This window comes from Sodiomyces alcalophilus (genome assembly GCF_042370955.1).
Source record: "Sodiomyces alcalophilus JCM 7366 unplaced genomic scaffold ACRALscaffold_2, whole genome shotgun sequence".
In the NCBI taxonomy this organism is placed as follows: Eukaryota; Fungi; Ascomycota; class Sordariomycetes; order Glomerellales; family Plectosphaerellaceae; genus Sodiomyces; species Sodiomyces alcalophilus.
In genome coordinates this window covers 7,715,184-7,740,216 of record NW_027263533.1, presented here as the reverse complement: position 1 = coordinate 7,740,216, position 25,033 = coordinate 7,715,184, and the positions used below count along the sequence as shown (strand labels likewise).

The 25,033-nt window shown below is 36.1% G+C and overlaps 1 protein-coding gene across 1 annotated transcript; it reads left to right on the top strand.

Annotated features, from left to right (window-relative positions):
* Positions 1-22,205: 22,205 nt before the first annotated feature.
* Positions 22,206-24,792, top strand: ACRALDRAFT_1048786 (uncharacterized protein). Its single transcript, XM_071015558.1, has 2 exons — positions 22,206-22,314; positions 22,405-24,792. Exons 1-2 carry the CDS (start codon positions 22,257-22,259, stop codon positions 24,699-24,701), a joined length of 2,355 nt encoding a protein of 784 aa, XP_070878256.1. The 5' UTR covers positions 22,206-22,256; the 3' UTR covers positions 24,702-24,792.
* The last annotated feature ends 241 nt before the right edge of the window (positions 24,793-25,033 follow it).

Genomic DNA, 25,033 nt, shown 5'->3' with positions numbered 1-25,033 from the left:
TAATATAGCAGGTCTACCTAGATTATATAGAAGGCAGGAGTAGCCCTATATGCTTTACCTAAGGTCCGGTAAATATTGTATAATATATTGTAGGTAGTAATACTAACGTTATTTTCCTTATCTTCCTTTTTCAACGATGTAAATACTTATTATAGCCTTATATATACCTTTATCTAGAAGTCATTCCCCTTTATTATCATATCATAGCGTATCTTATCTTAAACAGCTGGTATTAAGTTAAGCGTTCGTCTTAAGTCTTCCGTGGGTCTTCTCGTTATATCACGTGGGATCTTTAATAGTGTCTCAGTTCTAGTAATCTAATATCCAAAGTAGCTTATTATAATCGGTTATTATCCCATTAATAATAACTTATAATAATAGTATACTTGAGTTTTATATAGAATAGTAATGTAATTAACCGCGTATTATGTTACCTAGATCTACGCTAATTTCCGTATACTATAGTGTTGATATTATACTCATAATAAGTACTAATCATAATAATCATAAGTATAATATCTAAGCTAAAATAAACAGTATATGGTTATAGCTACATAACTAGACGTCTACTTCATAATCAGCTTAACCTATACTATAATACTATACGTATTATACGTGTATATATACTTAGCTTATAATATATATAATATAAATACACTAGGTATCGTATATACGATATCTTGGTTATTACTTAAACTAATAACATGGCGTGATAATCGTCGCGTAGGCTATTAACGTAATAATCGCCACCCAATCTTTCAGGGTCTTTTGCTAGCCCTGGATCTAGGAAGAAATCCCAGAACTTAGTTCTTTATATATAACTATATATAAGTGAAATAAGCAGTAATTCTACGGATTAACGAATTTAATAGCTTTTGCTTGATTTTCCTCTTTTCCCCGCGTATAGCCTACTACTCGTAGCCTAATCTATTATAAGGTTATAAGCCCGGGTTAGTAAAGAAGGAAATCTACTCTTGTCTACCCTTTTATTCTACTTAAAATACTAAAAAGACTCCCGCCTTTTTGGGCCACGCAAAAATACTAAAAAGACTCCTACCTGCCTTTTCAGGCTATTCCTTTATCCTCCCCCGGTCGTAGATCCTTATCTCCGACCGTATAAAATCCCTTTATCTCCCGAAGATAGCTAATCGGTTCGAACCGTTCGTTCCGATACCTCGGTTTATAGCTCTTTATTCTTCCTAATACGGTCGCTAAGAGTCGTGCTAAGAGGCTAGCTCTTTATTCCTATTTCGGAAGAACTATATAATGGGAATAAGACTCTTTGTTATAATCGGATATACTATTCCTTCATTTCACGAAGGGACCTTTTAGAAAAGAATAAAAAGGATAACGAATACATAGATTAAATACAAGTACTTGTATAACTGCTCCACGAATAATAACTATAATAATTAAGCCACGTAACCTACCGCGCTACCTATAATAACAGGATATCGTAACGTGGTATATAAGCTTTTAGTAAAAAGTCCGCCTGTGGAAATCCTATTATTCGCTTTATACGAGCATCGCTTTTCTTCGCGCCACGAAATCCATAAATAGCTTTACTATTTAGAGCCACTTTTAGACCCACTTTTTAAAGCTAGGCTAATTAGAATCAGACCTTTAGCTCGGTATTCTTTATTTTTATTCTTTATTGATTACGTAATAAAGAAAAAGCAATAAAGAAAAATAATAAAAATACATCGTTAAATAACTCAGTTAATTTTGACTTAAATAGATGATTGGAAATATCGTTCTGCTGCTTAGAAATGGCTTAATAAGAGGCTAGCAAAGAGGTCTCTGCCCGGAAGCCATAGGGTAGTTCTAGAATTAATAATAAATATAATAATAATAATACTAACCTTAATATTAATTAGTTAGTAGAAAAGATTTATAAAATATAAGTAGAAAGTAGTATTAAGCTTAATCTGAATTTCTGTGTTACTAACTGGGCCACGGCGTATATAATAACTAATAAAAGACTCTTTTTTACTTATAATATAAAAGAAAGAACCGTTTATTAGGGTTAGGTAAAAGAAATAAAGATATAAGATAAAGGAGACTACGTAATAGAATTCCGGGATACTAGAAAGCTTCTGCTTTTAAAAGAGTCTCTTTATATACCGGAAATAGGCACGAATATTATTAGTCTCTCTTATCTTAATAGTGAACCTCGCGGTCTTACTGGAAATAAGAAGCTTTTATTATTTAATAATAAAGAGCCCCTCTTTCTTTATATAACGGCTCTGCTTTATAACGGGCTATACTGGGCTATAGCACGGGCACTTTCTAACGGGGGGGCTAAGTCTCTAGAAATACATATAATAAATATAACGAAATAGCTATAAAAGGGTTCTATACCAAAGAAACAGCCAGGAGACTCAACTAGAATAAAGAGGTTTCAGAGGTTTAAAGAACAGCTTATAAAGAAACTAAATAAATAAAGAAAACGGTTAGTTAAACCTTAATTAAATAATAATATAATAAAGAAACCTTAACAAGAGCTTTATAAATAAAGAGACCATAATAACCGTCGAAGGACTACCTTTATAACTGAAAATATAACGCTGTGGTATAATAGAATGGGTTATATTAACCTTATTACCTCAAAAAGTCTTTATACTAATACTCTTTAAAAAGAATATAATATAACTAATAAAGAGTTAACTGAAATATAGAGCTATAATGCCTATAAGAAGAGTAAGTCTATTATACTTACGAATAAAGATTTAATTAATAAATATAAAGACTTTTTATATTTAGAAAAGGTTTATATGGATCTTTACGGACCGATCGAACCTCTTTCTTATAATAAAAAGCGTTGGATTTTGTTTATACTAGACCGTACTACCCGGTTCCCATGGGTAGAACTGCTCTTAGATAAGTCTAAAACGACGGTAGTTATAGCTATAAAGGAGTAGAAAGCTTAGGTGGAAAATAATAATAGTAATAATAAATATTATTTCTTTATTAAAGAAGTAGATACTAACGGTAGAAAAGAATTTAATAACGCCTCTTTTTAACGCCTCTTTACAGGTATAAAACATACTATAAAGCCACCGTACACTTATAAAGCTTAAGGCTCTGTTAAACGAGTTATAAGAACTATAATAGAAAAGGTTCGAGCTCTTCTTTTCCACTTAGGGCTGCGTTGATACCTTTAGGGTAAAGCTGTGCTTTTAGCTGTTTATATATATAACAGATCACCTAATTTAGCTCTTGAATATAAGAGTCCCTTTGAGCTTTTATAAGGTCAGAAACCTAATATTAATAATAGACGGGTTTAGGGTTCTATTGTTTATTATAAAAATAACGACCCAAATATAAAGAAACTAGATATAAAAGCACTTCGAGGTGCTTGAATAGGTTTTAATGACTATAACTATAAGGTTTATAACCTAGTAACTAGAAAGACTGGTTGGTTTCGAGACGTTTATGTCTTAGAGAATCAGTTTCTTTACTCTTCTTTAGATAAATATAATAATAACTATACGCCTAAAAACGAATATAATAATAACCTCCCTCCTTCTATTAATACTCAGGTATATAATCAGGTTTCTAACCGCGGGCCTTATTAACCCGTTGTGTATAATAAAGGAATCACTTTTAGTGAAAATACCGGTTAATTCTTATAAAATATTCCTTCGCGCGTTTCGAAACGTTCTGTTAAGTCTATTTAACCTGAAGAAGAGATTAATAATAATAATAGACGTAAGAGTCTTGGTCTACTGGCAGCGGGCTATAAGGTTCTAGCTATTAATAATAATAATAATAATAATATAAACTATAGCCCGGCTAATAATAATAGTAGCTAAAGTACCAGGCTAGAAGTCTAAATATCTTTAGAACTATTAAAACCAGACTATAAGGATTTAATATCCTATAATAATAATGCGTACTTACTATATTATATAAAAGATGTAAGAGTTTGGATAAAATCCATAAGCTTAACTGGAAGCCGTAGATTGAAGAAGGAGATAGTAAAAGGGGCTTGAGTAATAGAAGGCTGAGTGAATCGACTAGAGTAATATTCCATAGTACTAATAGTAGAATACAGTAATTAATACTAAGAAGAGTAAGAAAAGGAGTGAAAGAAGAAGGAGAGGAAGCTGATATATATAGAAAAACAGTATATAGAGAGACTAGTCTTAGAGCAATAATAAGCTTTGCTTATTATGCAACAGACTAGTTCCTTATTACGTAATAGACTCTTTATTATGTAATATATTACGAGTAGACTCTTTATTGTATAATATATTACGCAGTAGATTCTTTATTGCATAATATATTACGCAGTAGATTCTTTATTGCGTAATAGACTCTTGTCTCTGCTTATACCTTATATCTCTGTATTACTAACTACCTATATTAATAATCAGGTATTAAGATAGGTAAATTAGTATAAAGATATATATCTTTTTGCTCCTAATTCCACTGCCTATAACTATAAAGTAGTTATTAATAGCAGATATCAACACCCCCTCTTAAGCTAGACTATCTAGCTTAAATTAGCTTAATAGCTGCTATAGGAGGTATTAGAGTTATTTTCCTTTTTTCTTAATTTCTTCTGATTAGTTATAATAAGTCCTAAAGCAATTTATGCTTATTAAAGATGATATTTACTTAGGTAAAAACCCTGATGCTGGGGAGAAAAATGTCCTAAGTATATGTATAGTAGGAAAAACCTATATAGGCAAAAACCCACTGAGTTTATAGGAAAATTCCTCTTTTTAGGAATAAAAAACCTATAATTACTCTGATTTTATTAATCAATCAACTATTAATATATAATTCAGTTAATAAGGTAAAATCAGGTTTCTTATACTCTGTTAGAAGTTCTTCTATAGTGCCTAAATTTATATAGCCACTAAGAGTTTTATGCTTTAGAGCAGCTAAGCCCTTAGTTAATATATCGGCTATATTATAATCCGTATTAATATATACGGGTTTAATTTTCCCGTCTAAGTATAATTAACGGCAATAATAATATTGCCTATCGATATGTTTTACTCTTTCATAAAATTTGGGATTTTAGGTTATCTTCTTTGTTCCTTCGTTATTAAGTAAAACGGTAGGAGTTTGCAACGATATATCTAGCCCAAGACCTATAATAAGGTCTTAATCTAGGTTATAGATATATACGACTTCCTAACAGGATTAGGTTAAACCTATATATTCGGCTTCTATAGATAATAAGGCTATAGTTTTTTGTTTTTATGAATTCCAGCTTATAGGATTATTTAACCCTATACAGCAGGTATAAACGCCTATTAATGTTCTGTCTTCTGGTATATCAAACCAGCTTTAATCAGAGTAACCGAATATATTAAGGTCTTTATTATAGTCGTAAACAAGACTAATATCAGGATAGGTATTTAAATAAGCCCAGATCCTGTTTAAAGCCATAAACTGGTCTTTTAAAGAATTGCTTATATATCTTGCATACCTATTAACTATAAAAGCTAGATCGGGTCTAGTATACAGGGATAAGTATAGTAGTGCTCCTATTTCCTATTAATATTGATTTATATCGGCTCAACAGGCAGTTTCCTGGTTAGGAAACAAAGTTATTTTTATAATAGTAGGAGTATTAGCCGGTTTAAGGCTTTGCTTGTTATACCGCTATAATATTCTAGTAGTGTAGGCCGTTTAGCTTATATAAATTATATTTCTTTCGGAATTAATAGTAATTTAATGGCCTAAAAACTTACTTAAGGTTCTTAAATCTTTAAGAGATATATCCTTAGATAATTCCGTATAGAACCAATTTATAGTCTTTTTATTAGGGCTTATTATAATTATATTATTAACGTGATATAAAAATAAGCCTTTTTCGTTATCTTTATAATACGTAAAGATTCTAGTATCTAGAGGTGATACCTTTACTCCTAAATTATTTAGACTTTAGTAAGGCATTAATACTATAAACGAGGGCTTTATTGTAATCCATATAGTGCCTTATTAAGCCTGCACATTCGACTATTAGCCTTATTTTGGTTTTCAAAACTAATAGGCTATATAGTATAGATATTTTTAATATCTTTATTAGCGTGTACGAACGTATTTATAACATCTAGTTATTTAAATTTCTAACCGAGACGCACTCTAAGGATACGAGCTAACCTATAGCCTTCTGGTCTATAAGTAGTACTAAAGGTTTCGAGGTAATCTATACCGAGTACCTGATTAAAACCTTATATAACCTAACGGGCCCTATATTCTATAGGTTTTCCCGTATTATCGTATTTAACTTTATAGACCCACCGCTCCCCTAAGACGGATAGGTTGCGTTTTTCCTTTTCTGGAAGTGTATTAACGTTAATGATATTCCAGATGTTTCTTTTATTTAATTCTTAAATCTTAGCTTCCATAGCCGCTATCCAATATTCTTTTTCAGGGCTTTTTAAGGCTTATTTATATATAGCTGGTTTAAGTATAGTGTTTATAGTTAAGAGTATAGACTCTATAGTAAGCTGCTGAAAACTTCCTAGCAGGGTATCTTCTGATAGATATAGTAAGGCTTTACTTCTTTAATCTATAAATTAATCTAAGGACTTAGAGATAAAATCCTTATAGCTTCCCTTTTTGGTAAAAGGTGGAAGCACCACTTCTAGATTATTAAGAGGGTTTCTGGAATATTAAATAGCCTTATTATCACCTTTATAAGAGGTTAATGGTTCTATTTATAGTGGGTCTTTTTTGGATTTATGGTCCCGGTTAGAGCCCTATTGCTACTATAGGAGGTAGCCTGTAAACGTTTTCTTTTTGGATAGAGGCTTTTTCCATAGGATCGCTTTAAGGGGAAGTTTTAGTCTGATCTGTTAGTATAACTAAATCAGACTCCTCGCGCTGTGTTAAAGATTTTAAAAACTGATTTTTAATAATATATATATCTCGAACCCAGATTATTCTTTTTAAATCTGGATTATATATTTTATAGTTATAATCAATAAAGCCTATTAAGGGACCACGTAGATTTCGTAGGCCTAATCTTTTAAGGTTAGAGTCCGTATTTCGATAATACATTATAGACCCCTATACCTTAATATTTAAAATACTTGGCTTTTTATTATTCTTTACCTTATACGGCGTTTTAAAGCCTATAGCTAAATTAGGGGTTCGGTTATATATATAACCTGTAGTTATTACTGCTTCTCCCTAAAGATAAAAAGATAGCTCTGAATAATATAATAGAGTCCTAATTTTGATAATTATAATCCCTATTACTTTTTTAATAGAGCCTGAAGGTTCGTGTGTATAAGGAGGTTTAATATAATGTATAGCGCCTATAAAAAGACGTTTAAACGAATCATTAACGAATTCGCTTCCCCTATCGGTATCCACTTCTTTAATAGTGGTTTTAGATATATTTTCAACTTATGACTTCTATTTGGTAACGGCCTTAGCAATAAGTTCCTTAGATTTATTAGATAGTAAAATAACCCAAATATATCTAGTTAATCGGTCTTGAACTAACAGGATTCAGCGTTTTCGGTTACAGGTTACACGTATAATAGGGCCATATAGGTCTATATAGACACGCTCTAAATAGGTATATACCCTATTTTTATTAACCGAATACCTATTAGCTAAAGCAATATGTTTTGCGCTTCTATAAGCATAGCAGCTATTAATCTTTTATTGCTCTTCTTCTGATATAGATATATCTTTTAGAAGTAAGGCATTTTATAATAAACTGCTTAAGGCCTTAGGATTTATATAGCCTAGTCGGTTATACTATAAACATAAAGTATCTTTTAAATAAATGGATCTTCTTTCTAGATTCCTTTTTCTTTGTTTTTAAAGCTTATTATTAGATATAAATAGCTTGGATTTTTTAAGGCGTATAGCCCGTATAGTGGTCCAGTAAACACCTTTATATAATAAAGCAGCAGTATATTTTAATAAGGACTTATTATTAAAAATTACTAGTCTTTTACTACCTATAAAACCTCGAATATTTTCGGTATCTCAAACAGGAAGACTACTAATATTAGTACCTAGTTTAGGAATATATAAACAATCTTTTAAAAGAAGCTGTTTATTAGTATCCTTAAATTTAACGAGGGCATCTCTAATTTAAGTAATTGAAATACTGTTTACTTGTCCCTATTTGGCTATTTTGGACGTGGATTTAACAGAAATAAATAATCCCTTATTAGATATAACGCGAGACGTAGCTCCACTATCGATATTAAAGTTCTGTTCGAGATCTAAAGGGCACGAAGATAACTAAACTTCGTGAACTTTTTCTACTATTCGATCTATATTTAAATCAATAAATTATGGTTAATATAAAGAAGATTAATAGTTTAATACCTCTTTTTTATCTTTTATTATATTTATTTTTTCCGTATAGATAGGTAGAGGATATATATCCTTATGAATAATATTATTATTAATACTAGGTTCTTTAGTATTAATAGTAGGGCTTTATTAACGTTATTATATAATATTAACGACTTTAGAGTTATTTAAATCATTTTCTTTATCTGGGTTTTAAGATATAGGGTTTATAACCTTTTACTCTTTTTTAGATAACTAGTCTCCCTTAGATAGAAGATTTAAAATCTGCTGATCTCTTTTAGATAAATTAACGGATTTAGATCCGGTATTTTTATCCTTTTATTCTTTAGAGATTTTTGAGTATTTACCCGCCCTAGAGTTAAACCAACTAGGTTTTTTCTTATAGTGTAATTTAAAGTAATCGGTGGTATTATAACTAGCTTTGTTATAGTAGTCATAGTGTTTTCCCTTAGTCTTTTTCCAAGGTTTCGAGCACTTTTTACATCCCTTATTTAAGAGCAAAGTAGTATCAGAGCGTTCCACTTTACGGGAGGCGTTGATTAACTCGCCTTTAAGTCTATTAAAAGAATATTCTTAAATATTATAACGTAAGACTTAAGTTATTTAGCTAGTTATAGAATTATATCTATTATTAAAGCTATTTAAGATCCAGGTAAAAGTAACCTTGTCTAATAGTTCTATATTACGGGTCTATAGTTCTACTATCTTTTCTTATACCTTATACAGAAAGTTTTCCAACTTAGAGAAGTTAGGTACTGTAAGGTTAAATAGTGAACGTAAGACCTCGTAATCAGCCTAGAAGCCTTTAGCTTTATATAATTCTTTAAGCCTTTTCTATATTTCGTATAGGGAATCAAGGTTATAAATATAGGTTAAAGGTCTAGCTAATAAGGTAGATAGAATATCTCCTATAGCTTTTAAGGACTCTTCTTTTTATTTATTCGAAGGGTTAGCCGGAAGTAGGGCTATAACCTCTTCTAAAAGCTTTCCTTGTCGAAAAAAGTAAGCTTTAATATTAAATGTCCATGTTTGATATCCTTCTTGACCTCGAAGTTTAAAGGTAGAATTCTCTTTAATATCTTCGTTATTTCCTATTTTTAAATAACTAAAGATAGAGAATAAGGTCGGGTTTTTATAACACGAATAATAAAGGAATTAGAAACTGAAAGCGGTATTTAAAACGGTTGATTTTTATAGATAATATCTAATATATAGAATTTCTACTTAACTAAGTATATATAATAGTTAATTATAAGTCACTATATACCTAACGGAATAGTAATATAATAGTAAAGATATAGCTATTTAATACGTTTAATTCCCGCTCTTATTAATACTTGATTTTATATTTTTATGTTTTTTCTGATTTTTTCCTTATAATAAGTAATTGGATCGATTCGTGGATTAATAATTTTAATAGCCTTTATTAGTCGAAAGAGGTAATTAAACCGATAAAACGAATTATAGAACCGGTAGAATGGATCGTGGAACCAATAAAGCGGATCGTGGAACTAATAGAACAGACCCGTATAACCTCTATGTAACGAGATGATCGCAGACCCATCGGCATGCAGTCGGACCGATGGCCGCGCACGGACCACCGATCCGAACCTATCTCTGTACGCGCGTCGAGGGATTAGTTTAATCCCTTAAGTTAAAGTCTTAGTTTAAAGTCAGCGCTTAATTAACGAATATACTACGATTACTCTACGATACTAAGCTATTAAGCCTTTTCTATAATATCTTTTCCTTAACTAAAGTCTACGGACTCTCCTTTCGTTACACTCTATTAGTCGAAAAAGGTAATAAAACCAAAGGAACGGATCGTGGAACCGATAAAACAGACCTATATAACCTCTATTAGTCGGAAGAGGTAATATAACCGATGAAAAAGAGCCGTGGATTAATCAATTAGAAACGCGACTAATAGAAAAGAGCCGTGGATTAATAAATTAGAAACGCGGCCGATAGAAAAGAGCCGTGGATTAATAAATTAGAAACGCAACTGATAGAAAAGAGCCGTATAAGAGTAATTTATAAAGGGATAGTCCAGGAGAGTAAATACCCGGACCTAAGTTGCTGTAAGATAAAGGTTAATCCCGATTATTATCGGTAAGATCGATACTATCTTTAGACTTATTAATTAGGCTATTTCTTAGCCGTGGTAATTAATAAGTGGGTGGTATGGAAGAATAGCGAAGTTATTAATTCCTTTAATTTTATTTAATATTTTCCTTAATTTCTATTACTTTAAGGTATAGTTCTTAGTAGTCGATAAAAGATCGAAGATTTTCGTTTAGGATATAATAAGGAGTTAAGAAACAGGTCTCCTTTTTATAGATAAACTCTCATTACCTCTTTTCGAGATAGAAAGCTAAATAATCGTCGTAAGGGAGAAAGGAGAGGCTATTCTTATAAAGAAAAGGAGGGGAGTCTAAGACTATTAGTCGAAGGAGTCCGTTTTAATTCAGAAAATACTGAATACTCCTAAGAAGCTCGATTAGCGAAGCTCTTATATTAAGAGCGTAACGTTGAAGAATTAGTAGGAAGGAAACCTCTTCTTCGTTGCTTTCAAGATGGATTTCGAGCTCTAAATAGTGGATAAAGGGGTTTATAAAGCCTAGCGCCCACGTGTATGTAAGCTTACCGGGCGTATAACCTATAAGAGTTTAGATAGAATCTATAAGCTTAACTAGAAGCCGTAGATTAAAGAAGGAGATAGTAAAAGGGGCTTAAGTAATAGAAGGCTAAGTGAATTAAATAGAGTAATATTCCATAGTACTAATAGTAGAATATAGTAATTAATACTAAGAAGAGTAAGATAAGGAGTGAAAGAAGAAGGAGAGGAAGCCGATATATATAGATAAACAGTATATAGAGAGACTAGTCTTAGAGCAATAATAAGCTTTCCTTATTATATAATAGACTAGTTCCTTATTACGTAATAGACTTTTTATTATATAAGATATTACGTATTAGATTCTTTATTACGTAATATATTACGCAGTAGATTCCTTATTACGTAATAGACTCTTATCTCTGCTTATATTTTATATCTCTATATTACTAACTACCTATATTAATAATCAGGTATTGAGATAGGTAAGTTAGTATACAGATATATATATTCTTGCTCCTGATTCCACTGCCTATAACTATATAACTATAAAGTAGTTATTAATAGCAGATATTAATAAAAGATACTATACTTAGAAACCCATAGGTTTAAGAAAGTTGTCTATTTCTTCTAACTATAAATTCCATTAATAAACCAGCTACCTATAAACAGGCTATAAACTGCCCAGATAAAGATAAATAGATAGACGCGATGGTAGCAGAAATATCAGAACTCGAAAAGAGAAAGACCTGGGAGTTAATGAGTATAGGAAATACGCCTAATAATTAAACAAAATAAAAGAAGACTACCACGTACTAGGAGGTGATTAGGCCTTCAGAATCAAATATAATAGCTCTGGCGAAGGTATTTACTATAAGGCTCGGTGGGTTATTCAGGGGTTTAATCAGGTTTTAGGTCTTGATTATCTAGAAGCCCTTTTAACTACTTGCCGGCCAGAAAGCTATAAACTAGCTTTAATACTGCGCGTATTACACGGCTAGAAATTCAGGCAGTTCGACCTTAAAAACGCGTTCGTTTATGCCGATATAGATACCCTGATATACGCTATATAACCTATAGGCTTCGAGAAAGAAGATAGCCTAGAAAACAATAATAATATAATACTCTATAAGCTTGATAAAGCCTTATACGGGTTGAAATAAAGTCCTAGACTCTGGTATAATTACCTGGTTAAGATATTCTCTAAGCTAGGTTACCGGGTCTCTGAATATAATACTAGACTTTTTACCTTTTATAACTATAATAAAATTAAAAGAATAGAAGAACGAGCTATTCTTTTATGCCACGTTAACGATATAGTGGCTCTAAGCCCTTCTGAGGATACTTTAGACTATTTCTTTAAGGACATATCTAAAGATATTACACTTAAAGACTTAGGTGAAATAAATACCTTTCTAGGTTATATAATAAATATAAATAAAGATAATAAGTCTCTTTCTATAAGTTAGTTGCCTTATACTAATAAGATACTTAAAAGGTATAATAAACGAAGTCTGAAAAGGGTTAACACCCCTTGTATACACAAGAAGGTCCTAGTACCAAATCCTGAATAAGCGTTAACTAATAATATAAATAAATACTAACAGGAAATCGGGGCTTTATTATATCTAGCCTTATCTTTAAGACCAGATATAATATACGCAGTTAATTAGTGTTCTTGCTATATATATAATCCCTTATAAGACCACTTTACTGTGTTAAATCGAATATGGGCTTATATAAATATATATCCTAATATCGGTCTTTTATATAACCATACTAAAGAAGACCTTAGTATGTACGGTTATTCTGATACCAGCCTTTTAGATATAATCGAGAATATAACCTCGACTTTAGGATATATTTACTGCGTGGGAGTAAATAACGCCGTTAGTTAGACCTTAACTAAATAAAAAGTCGTTGCTTTATTAATAACAGAGGCCGAATATATAGCTCTTATAGAAGCTTCTAAAGAAGGAATCTATCTTTATAATCTATATAAAGATATACTATAGAATCTGGGTCTAGATTCTAATATAAAAGGCAATAATAATCATAATAATAATCATAATAATAATCATAATAATAATAATAATCATAATAATAATAATCATACTAATAATAATAATAATAATAATAATAGTAATAATAATAATATTAATAATAATAATAATAATAATAATAATAATAATAATAATAATAATAATAATAATAATAATAATAATAATAATAATAATAATAATAATAATAATAATAATAATAATAATAATAATAATAATAATAATAATAATAATAATAATAAATCTCTCGATATTTCTACTACCTTAATAGATAGTGAGAGTGTAAAGAAGCTCGCCAAAAACGCTGAATTCCATAAAACGGGTAAAACATATCGACAGGCAGTATCATTACTACAGGCAACAGCTACACAATAATAATATAGAGATTGTATATATTAATGCGTATTTTAATATAGCTAGTATAGTAACTAAAGGTTTAGCAGAAGAGCCTCATAATACTCTTTGCGGTTATATAAACCTAGGTCATAAAGACGATACGGTGCCTGAGTATAATTTGCCGCCTTATAATAATACCAAAGAATTAAAATACTAGGTTTTAATACTTAGTCTTTTGATTCTTAACATGGGCGTATAACTAGGTTATTTACCTTGGGGCTTTCCTAGCTATCAAAGGTTTTTTTCTGAACTTTTCTTTCAATAACTATATACTACATACTATAAAAGTAACAAAGGTTTTTGAAATGTTCCCTTTAATTAAAAAGAAGAGGTATTTTTTCTAATTGTTCCTGTATGTATTCTAGTCTTAGATACACTAGGATTACTATGCTATAACATAACTATAACCTGACTAAGCTCTACTTATTATATAACAGTCAGCTTACGGGTGGGTATTGATATTATATATATAATAAGTAATACTTATAATAATAATAGGTATAATATCTAAGTCAAAATAAACAGTATATAGTTATAGCTATATAACTAGACGTCTACTTTATAACTACCCTACTCTATACTATGATACTATAAATATTATACGTATATATATACTTAGCTTACGATATATATTATATAAGTATACTAGGTATTATAAATATAATATCTTAGTTCTTACTTAAGCTAATAATATGGCGTAATAACCGTCGCGTGGGCTGTTGACATAATAGCCGCGACCTAATCTTATAGCTTAGGGATAGGCAGGCTAAGAGGATTATAGCTAGGATCTAGTATAGGACCGGGCTATAAGCCTTTAGGAGGCCTACTAAAAAGCCGTCTAGGCCGGGAGCGGCCTATACTTAGTTCGGCGGACGCGGCCTTAGATATCCGTTACGGTAATACTCCAGTCTATATCCTATCTAGAGGGCTACTCTCGCCCTAGGGGTCTAGGATCTAAATCTCCGGGGGGGGGGGGGGGGGATTTAGCGTATAGGATATCTACTTTCTTATTATAAAAGGTTACTAGGTCGCCTTAGTCACGGCGCAGCGGTGGTATAGTAGGGGGCCTGAGTAGTTAGAATGCCTTACTTTAGGCCTATTTTTAGAGCCTTTAAGGAAGCTTATCGTTTACTTAGGTAGAGTAAAGAAGGTAGCGTTAATACTGCCTTTTCGCTACCGCTATAGCTTTATCGCGACGGAGCTCGGCTTACCTATACTCTTCCTATTTATTCCGTAATTTCCTCACTATATATAGCCTATATAGTCTGCCCGCTTCTTAGGTTAGAGATATTAGCTTATTAGTCTACTACGGGTAGGGTAGGCGGCTAGGGGGGCTGGTTTAACATCGCGGGGCCGTTTAGTCGGTAATAGTGGTAAGGTCCTGGGTTAGCTAGTCGAGGGCCTTATCGATATCGTAGGGCGTTATTAAGGGGCCTAGTTATATAAGGATCCCGGGGGCTACCTAGTAGGCGAGGGAGGGTACGAATTCCTTTTAGATATAGCGTGGGCGGTTAAGAGGCTATAATAGGGCCGTGTTAGCGGGGCGGTCTATATTAAGGTAAATAGTCGCGATTAAAGAGAGGTGGTCTAATCCGATAAGTTTAATATCTATGCCGTTATAGTCGTAGCGGAGCCCCTACGATGCCTAGATAAGGTCGATAGTGCTTAACTGCCGGCCTGGCCTATACTAGGTGGTTATTCCGGGAGGGGTGATAAGGTCGAGGTTTTAGCAAGTGGTTAGCTCTAGGAGGGTACTGGACCTGGGATAGAATCTAAGGTAGCTAGCCTAGAGGGTATAGTGGAGGTTAAAGTCTCCGAGGAGGATATAGCGGCCCCGGGGGGGTCCCTATAAGGTTTATAGTTAGAGGGGTATGCCACGGGGTAGAGGCGGATTAGTAATTCTCGGAGTAGATTAACTAGATCGTGAGATAGATAAAGTAATACTTATTAATAATTAATAGTTCTATTTGCTATTAATTATTAAACTCTAGCCGGAATAAACGAATAGCCAAGTCGGAATAACCTTACCCTAGATTAATTTAATTGCCGGACTTAATTAGTATATAGGTTATTTATTCGAGCGAAGCGAATAGTAGTAGTAGCAGTAACTCCTTTCTTCTTCGTCTTTATTATCGTTATCGTTATAGTCCTGATTGAATCTATAATTAGAATAAATAACTAAATAGTATAGTCGAAATACCGTATCTCTTAATTATTATATAAAGAGCGAGCTTTAGGTCGTGTAACACTGCACGGGCTCGTATATCTATTCTACTTAGGTTAGTGACGCTTGTAAATAGTATAGAGGCTGCTTATGAATAGTAGTACTTATATATATAATAAGGCAGGATATTCCGACTATACTATTTATATACTCCAACTATAGTTCTAATATAGACCCACTTTCTGCCTATTTTATAATAATGAATACAGCTATGGTTATACACCACTCTAACGCCTTTTAAGGCCTTTTAATACTTTAAATTAATTTTTATTATTATTATTATTATTCTCTTACTCCGCTATCCTAGCTAACTAATCTAGGAGCCCGGCTTAGGCTATGCGGTCCTTCTTAGTTGGTTATAGGGGGGAAAAACCCGTTCAGGTAGAAAAACCTCTATACTCTCCTTATTAGGATCGGTGCCGCGTCGGGGCCTTAACGGTCCCGGTGGTAACTTAATACGTATCTGGATTATACCTTTAGTCTAGTAGCTAACAGGAAGGTAGCAGGCTAGGGGATTCGGGTTAGCCTAGGATACGGTATACTATATAGGGGGCTAAAAAAGGTCCGCGGCGGTCCCGCGCTCTGGGAATCCTCCCTGTATCGGGGTAGCCGGTTTATTTACGCCTTCCTTTTAGGCGGGGTTTTAGTAGGGGCTCCTGCCTTTATTATTATATATACCTACCGAATTTAGCAGTCACCTATAGTTATAGCTAGGTTAATAGAAAATCGTAAAGGCCTCCGCCCTTCTTCTTATTTTTCCCTCTTTTAACCCTTTATCGTGATATTATAGGTTTCCCTTTAAGCCGCCCGCCCCCCTACTCCCACCTCTATTCCCGGCTCTATGCCGTAGGTACTAACGAAGCGTCGGATGGTTTATGGATAGACCGGGTCTCTTATTTTACTATTATCTTATAGTATCGTTAATTTATAAGTAGTAGCGCGGTAACGCGGGCGGGAAGTCGGCGGTTTTAGGCGGGCTAATAGGATAGGCTATAATTAATTAAAAATAACTATTAAATAATTAATAACCCGGAGTTATTAATATAAGTTTAATAGGGTGCCGCGGGGGGGCGTGTTAGTTTTAAGCTTAGTATTAATAGCCTCCTAGATACCGCCTAAGAAGAAATAGCCTAAGAAAAAAGGTAACTCCCGCTATTATAAGGCTAAAGCGACGCGAGTACTGCTATGGGTTTTCCTGGAGGTGCCTTTAGGGTGCTAGAGTGATATCGCTAGGAGGCCGTCTCTGACTTTAAGTAGATATCTTAGATATACTAAGCGCCTCGGGGGCGATAAGCCCGAGGATATAGAAGTATATACTAATACTACCAGGAAGGGCGCGGTATACTATTAGTATACTAATAGTCATCGGACTTATAAGGATATAAGTCGGTCTTATAGTGGTGTCTTAATAGCGCTAGTACGGTAATAGCGGGAGTCTAATAATCGGTGCAGGTTCCGGCTATAGCCCTAAAGCATTAATAGCGTGTCCTTAAACGCTATTAGGAACTTATAACTGCTATCGCCGGAGGTAAAGACAAAGCTATTATAAGTTATATCCTTAGGGGTGCCGTAACTATACCGCGCTAACTTTATATAGGCTCGGGGTCGGCTTATAGCGGCGGTAGTATCCTTTAAGCGCGCCGCTAGGCGTGCTTACCCCGCCGGCCGCCGCTATAATAGTAACGCTATACTAGCTAGCCTAGAGCGCTAATTAAATCGGCTAAAGGGAATAATCGCTATTCTATTAAAGGTAGCCGTATATATTTTTATAGTCCTTTTATAGTAGAGTAAAGCTAATATTATAGGATAGGGTCGTAAGTATAATACTAATAGTAATAATACTACTAATAGTAAGGATAAAGAGGGAGGCGCTAAGACTAAGGCTAAGTAAAAGACAGGTACCGTTATAGTATAACCCTTTAATACTACCAGGGGGGTCCTGGCTTATAAAACCCCTAAAATAAATACGAATATCTGGATTAGGTACTATCTCTATTCTATATAGTCTATACCGGAGCGGTCCCGCTACGGGGTCTCTACTACGTAATTCCTTATAATTTCTAGGGTAAGGCGGAAGTCGCTTAGGCGACTAAGACGTAGGAATTATTTCGCGATTATCCTTGCTTTTTTAGGGTGGTTTAGGGCGTCGAAAAGGTCTCCCCTAATTAAGATCGGTCTCCTTATAGCGCTATAAAGGTCTCTTCGTGACTCCGGAGTAGTATTCTAATACTAAAGGATAATATATTCGGCTATTTCCGCCCCTCCGTTACCGTAGGGGCACCGGGCGGTGGTAAAGCCGGGAACCCTCGCTTTAAAAAAGAAGGCCCTAAGACCTAGCTTCTCGGAGCGGATCTGGGTAAGGACGGAGCTTTACGGCTTTAGGAGGCCTTTATATCTTTAGAGGTCTCTCCTTTAGGGGTTCCGGTTCGGTACCGCTACGGTATAGCTCGGGTTCCGAGTAGACCCTAAGTCCCTTTATCTCTCCTTTTATTCTTTTTTAAGGGCGGTATCCGGGTTACTATTATTTAGCTATTATTAGGTAGTAAAGGATTAAACGGGCTAGGCGAGTGCTTACTAGGCGATATAGCGGCGCCTTAGTGCCGCTAGTGCCCTCGCGGCGGCCTGGGTGCTGGCTAAGATAAGTCCCTCGGCTCCGGTATTTTAGTGATCAAGAGCTCTTTTAGCTACGAGACGGGTAAGGTATAGGTTAAGGGGGGGGATATACGTCTCTTTTTCTAGAATCTTTAAATTAATTTAATTACTTAGATTAATTAAAGGTAAGTAACTAAAATGATTTTAACTGCTCGATTAAGAATAGTAATTCTATTTTATATCTATTTACCACTAATTAGAGACTCTTTATAGAATCCAGTTCCCCGTTACTTATCTATATATTTGTATATCCGGCCTAGTCCTACTATAACCCTATTATTATTATTATTATTATTGTTATTATTGTTATTATTGTTATTATTGTTATTATTGTTATTATTGTTATTATTGTTATTATTGTTATTATTGTTATTATTGTTATTATTGTTATTATTGTTATTATTGTTATTATTGTTATTATTGTTATTGTTGCTGTTGGTATTATTCTAAGGCAAGGAAAATCGGTAGTAGAAGCGTAATCGTGTTATTAATTAGAGCATATTAAGGTTACGCGTAATAATAGCGTAATAGGGCCCCGTTCGACAAACCCGCTAACTTAGCGGAATTCCGCCAACATAGCGGAAAAATGCATAAAAATAACCCACCGATGGCATAAGCACCCCTTTTATATAATATTTTTAATATAACTGTATTTTTTATGCATAGCTCTCCTATACCCCTATTATAGAAGTACCACGCTAGCAGGGGGGGTCGAAATAGGTATCTTTAGCGGAATTCCGCTAATTAGGCGGCTTTTTATATATAAAAGCTTAGTAGCACCTAAAAGGTGCCGCCTAGTTAGCGGTTTTTCCGCTAAAGATAGGGTCTATAGTCAGCCTCGTAGTCGGCGACGAGGCTAAAGATAAAGCTATTCGTAACCACGATAATACTACTATTACTATTCGTAGCCACGACGACGATACTATCTCGGATATCGATATATTCTTATTAGATATACTCCTAGAATCGATCGCGTATAAGATTCGAGATATATAGCACCACTAGGAGGGCGAAAATACCTATCGTTAATATCACGGTAATTATCCTATTATCGTAACCAGGATAATAGTTAACCTGCTAGTCGGATCAGGGACGGTATTTCAGGATCTATTTAGAATTAGTTAGCACGAATTTTATTACTTAATAGCCTGAATCGTAACGAACGGTATCATTAAGGAGACTCGATACTATATAACTTAGTAGAAGGTTATATTCTTTCTGTATATTATTAGCCACGGCGTATCCCTTCGCAATATATACCACCGGTTTAAGATTTCCTTAAATACAGGATCGCGTATTTTTAACGAGGTCCTACTAGCAATATATTAGCTTCACGTTAAATACGTTAAGAGTCCTCTTATAGGATACGTATCCCGATATATTAAGCTATCGTAGCGTAACGCCTAGTTTAACGGCTATATCGGAGTAATCGACGGCACGTATATCACGGCGTGGATTCCACTAAGAGAGTAGCGCCGGTTCTATAATCGAAAGGGTTAGCTAACTTAAAATATCCTCGAGGTAGTTAATTTTAACCTCTTATTCACGTATATTCTAGCCGGCGCCGAGGGCAGTATAAACGACTCTTTGTTGCTTTAAGAGGCTCTTACTAGAGGTACCTTTTATATTCCGGATAGGCGATTCTACCTCGTAGATAGTGGGTTTAGTAGCGATATTCGAGGTATCGTTACTCCTTTTAACGGTAAAAGGTACCACCTATAAGATTTCTCTAAAATAAAGTAGAGATAGCTATTATTAAAGGAGCGGTTTAATCGAATCCACGTAAGGCACCGTAGCGCTATTAAACGTGTTTTTAGGGCACTAAAAAGGTTATTCCGTATTATCGATAAGAAGGTACTTAAATACGACTTTAATAAGCAGGTTAATATCGTATACGTAGTAACTAGGATCTGGAACTTTATTAGAGCCCTGCGTGATAGCTCTAGAATAACTGCCGTTATAGATAGACTTACTAAGGAATAAGAAGATAGGCTATTATAGCTAGCCGCTAGGCGAGCCGATTAGACTATCGGGAAAAAGGGTGGATTATAGATATAATACTAGATATCTAAGATAATAGAGCAGGACTAATAGTTATTATAGAATAGAAAAGAGATTACTGCTATTAAAGGAAAAAAAGATCGATATACTAACTTATAACCGATTACTATATATATAGAAAGAGGGGAGATAAGATAAAGCTTTACCCCGCACTAATCCCTTTTTAGTAGGCGGTAGCTATTTCTAACTAATCAGAATACAGGAAATATAACTTAATCAGAATCCAGGTCCATATAGTCACGCCTACCCTGCCCGCCTACTTTAGAATTATTACTACCTCTATTAATAATCTCTTCCTTTAACAAACTAAGCTACTTTAATGACTTAATCTTTTTAGGCCTACCTAGCGTATTAAATATGTTCGCTATTCTAGGGTCTTCGGTAAAGAATCGACTTACTTTAATAATACTAATAACGCCGCCTAATTTATCGCGAAGGTCGTTTATATAGGCAGTAACAGCCTTAGCTATAAAGCTAGAGTTCTAACGCACCGCTAGCGTAACTATCCCGGACCTTATAGAGGTAAGAGGTAAGTTAGCCGCCGCCGTGGTTACTACCGTTATTACCGTTAATTCCTCCTTTCTATAGTGCCGCCGTAGAGGCGTAACGTTATTTAGCAGATTATTATAAGCCACGGGGAAACCATCGCCGGCACTACTACTATTAGGATCCTATTATTAACTAGGCCAAAGGCGTTATCTTTTAACTAGCGGCGTTAGCGTTAATATCTGCTAACGTTTACGTTATTCTAGCTTATAAACGTCCGCGATATACTAGCCTATTCCGATAGTATCGGGCTATATCTGCTTTAAAAGACTCTCGACCTAATATAGCCCGCCGCGCTTCTAAATACGTTTACCGATATCACCGAACTTATCTTTAAAGACGTCCTACTATTCTTTATCTATATCGATTATACCGCTTTTATTATCGTAGTTATTAACGCCACTCTTATTAATAAGCGTAAGCGCCGCCCGCAGCTCTCTTTTAGTGCGTTCGAGCTTCGTCGCTATCGCCTTAACTATCAGGTTAGCCCTAGGAAATACCTCCTGTATATATAGTAAGATACCTCCTGTATATATAGTAAGATATCCACTAAGGCAGCCTGCTTCGCTGACTTCTTATTACTAGTTACGAAGAGGGCATTATCACGATAAGCCGTAACCAACTACGTATACAGTTTATACTCGATTTTATCCCTCCACCTTACGCGCAAGGACTATTTAGATAAGGAAGTATTGGCCTGACTCCCGGATAGGCCCTGGAAGGTGGTATTTTAACTATTTATATCGTCTTCGGATATATCGTTATCGGAGAAAATATTATCTTCGAAGTCCTGCGTCTATTACGTCTCCTGCTACGTAGGCGGCGGCACGGACTACGCGGTGATATTCGTAGGATCCGGTATATTATCGAGTAACCCTGCTATAATCTCTTTTATACTAATATAACCTATTCCAGATATATTAATATAGGCGATAGTCGTTACGATGCTCTATAACAGTAAAAACAGTATGTTTTATAGCTTTATAATATCCACGAGACTATACCCCGTATTATACGGAACCGGTTCTATATTCCACCGAGTAAAAATTCGTTCGTTATATAAATAGGTATATCGAGAGGAAGAGACGGCGCCGTTTTAGCGTCTTGGCTATAGATGTATCTTGCGCAAAAGTTAGGCGGAAATCCCGCCAACTAGGCGGGTTTGTCGAACGGGGCCTAGGTGGAATTAGCGATCGTATCTTTGTGTGTGTGTGTGTGTGTGTGTATAGTCTAGGACGTAAAAGTTGATTAGTCGAAAAAGTGGACCCACCGGAACTACAGTCGGAATATCCAAGTGGTATAGTCGGAATATCCTGCCTCTATATAATTAGCCATTGGACTTATCGAGGCTGACAGGTTGTCTAAGATCGCTATTCCGCAAGAGAAACCACCCATGGATACCAGGAAGTCCATATCGCCGTTGGCGATGGATATAGTCTCCGAGCAAACAGGTAAGTTTGTGTCACATGTTGAATATCCGCGTGAAGCACGCGTCCTTTGCGTCTTTCGTCATTCACCCCCTTGCTAAGGAAGGTCTACAGTCTCATATCTTGCGGAAGTTCACGACTGTTGCTTCTCTCACCCCAGTGCCGCCAGACAATTGCCCACCCCAGCCCCCTGCCCATCACTGGTTACTGGGTCGACCAGGCGACATTCTCTGGGTACTAGTCATTCGACATCACTTCCGTCTATGGAGCTAACCAAAACACAACCCCGTCTGAGGCTGGACAACAATAATACGACAAACTCCTGCGCTACTCCAGCCACTCCTGAGCGAACACTCGGCCCACATTGTCAGCGCTCGATTAAGCAGATTCCATCTAGATCCTCGGTCGATTACCCTATTGACACCCATAGAAGACACAGGTTGATGGACAAAAACGGAGCCCAATGTCTTGGACCGGACGCTGAGGATAAGCACCCCAAAGAAACCAACTACAACGCAACCCACCGGAATGAAGAGGAACTCATGTATAAAGCGGCGTTAGACGAAGCTACTGTGCTGGTCTGGCAACACCGCGGTGGGCGTACGCCCCAGCCCGGCGATCGTTATCGTTACGAGTCTCCGTTGCAGGAAAGCAGTGATCGGGGAGAACGGACTACAAATGTCGAAAAGGCGTCTCGGGATCGTAGCAGTCTATCGACACGCAGTGCCGTTACTGCGCTCCGAACACCCTCGAAAGACAGCACATGGTCCCACGACAATCAAACTTCACGGTATTGCCTGACGAGTGAGGATGCACAGGCCAATGGCACACAGAAATTTATGAACAAAGAGAATGGTTTGCCGCTGCCTCCTAGTTGGCTGTCCCGTCTTTCACCTGTTGTCAGCGGCTCTGGAATATACCAGAAGAATAATCAAGAAAATCGTGAACCGAAAGAACGCGCTGATTCGACCTGGCAAGAGCCACATACCGCGTCTACCAAGCCACAGAACGCAAGTTCCATTTCCAAGAATGGCCGCGAGTCTTTCGCCGACAAAGTCCCTAATCCTCGTATTTGGAATTACTCCACCGGAGGCGAGTTGAGATGTTCTGGGTATCAGGAGCTATCCGGACGACCTGTTGCTCAATTACATGATCCACATTACATCGTTAATGCGCCTGGTCTACGTTCCCCTACCTATGGCTCGACTATAAATGATGGACTCGAAATTCGGAGCCAGGATTTACGAGATGCAACTAGTATGAGACTAAAGGATCGAAGTTCGAAGTTACCCATCCCTTCAGCCGTCAGTGCGCATCCAGGTCGGCCGATTGTGAGCTTCGACGCCTGTTGGAAGGCACCGCATGAGATGACTAATCACTATCCAGTATCGATGATGAGAAAGGAACTACGCTGGACGACTAAAGGAAGAAGACATGAGAGGCCTTCTCCTACCACTTTCCCGGCTGCTGTTGTAGCCGCGGAGGTCGGCGCTGCATCTGGTCCAGAGGATCCTCCAGCTATTGTCTTGCAAGACAACCGAGGCCAAACCCAGCTTACCTCAAACATTTCTCTCATTGTGTCTCCTGTCGACAATGCCGAATGGAACTCTCCATTGTCACAGCCACTTTCCACGGCAGTGCCATCCCCAGTCGACAAGAGGAATGCCGGTAGGTCTCACAGGCATTGGTCACCTACATTAACGAATACAAATGGATTAAATACCACATGTCACCAATGTGGTCTTGACATCGAGGGCCGCTTTGTGTCAGTTGCTGGTATCGCTGAACGGTTCCATCCCCATTGTTTTGTCTGCTTTGTTTGCGGGACCAGCTTAGAAGCACTGGAAGCCAGCCCAGAGCCCGAGTTTAATCGCGCACAACGATTTGGCAGAATCCGGCGCCGGGCGCAGGGAGAGTACCTGAAAGAAGTGCCTGGACAAACCATGAAAGACGATGGGGACGAGCGTCTTCGATTCTATTGCCATCTAGATTGGCACGAGCTTTTTGCACCGAGGTGCAAGCACTGCAAAACTCCCATCTTGGGCGAGCACATTATTGCACTGGGTGAACATTGGCACTATGGGCACTTTTTTTGCGCAGAATGTGGCGATCCATTCAACCAGGGAATGGCCCACGTTGAGAAGGACGGGCATGCTTGGTGTATCAATTGCCAAACGAAGCGAACACAAAGACAAGCGTCCAAGTGCAAGAAGTGCGGACTCGCCGTGATGGGACCGTATATCAGAGCACTAGGGGCTGAGTGGCATGAGGGTTGCCTCCGGTGTGCTATTTGTAATGGTGGATTCAACGGTCGGGGCATGTTCCCACGGGAGGAGCAAGGTTCCATGATAATGCTCTGCATTGAATGTCGAACAAGAGAGCTTAAGGCATTCTGTAGCTTCCGTAAGTAAAGCTGTATCAGGACGGTATAGTCAAGACAGAGCGGAGTACCACTATTTGCAAGCGTCCTAAACCCAATCAGGATAGTTACACGAGCCCGTGTTGTAAACAGCGTATAACTCAATTTCGTAAAATAAGCGATCGATCTGTTGATTTAATTTTACTCTGTGGAAATCTCTGATCGTAGTGCTAAATTCCTGCCCTTATTCCTGCGGCAGATCTAATCCCACTTTCGGGCCCGGAATAACCCGTTCCGGACCTACTTTAGGCCAGCCTATACGACACACCCCCCTAACTAAATAACTATATAACAGTTACTTAGTTAAAGTTATTTATAGGCTTC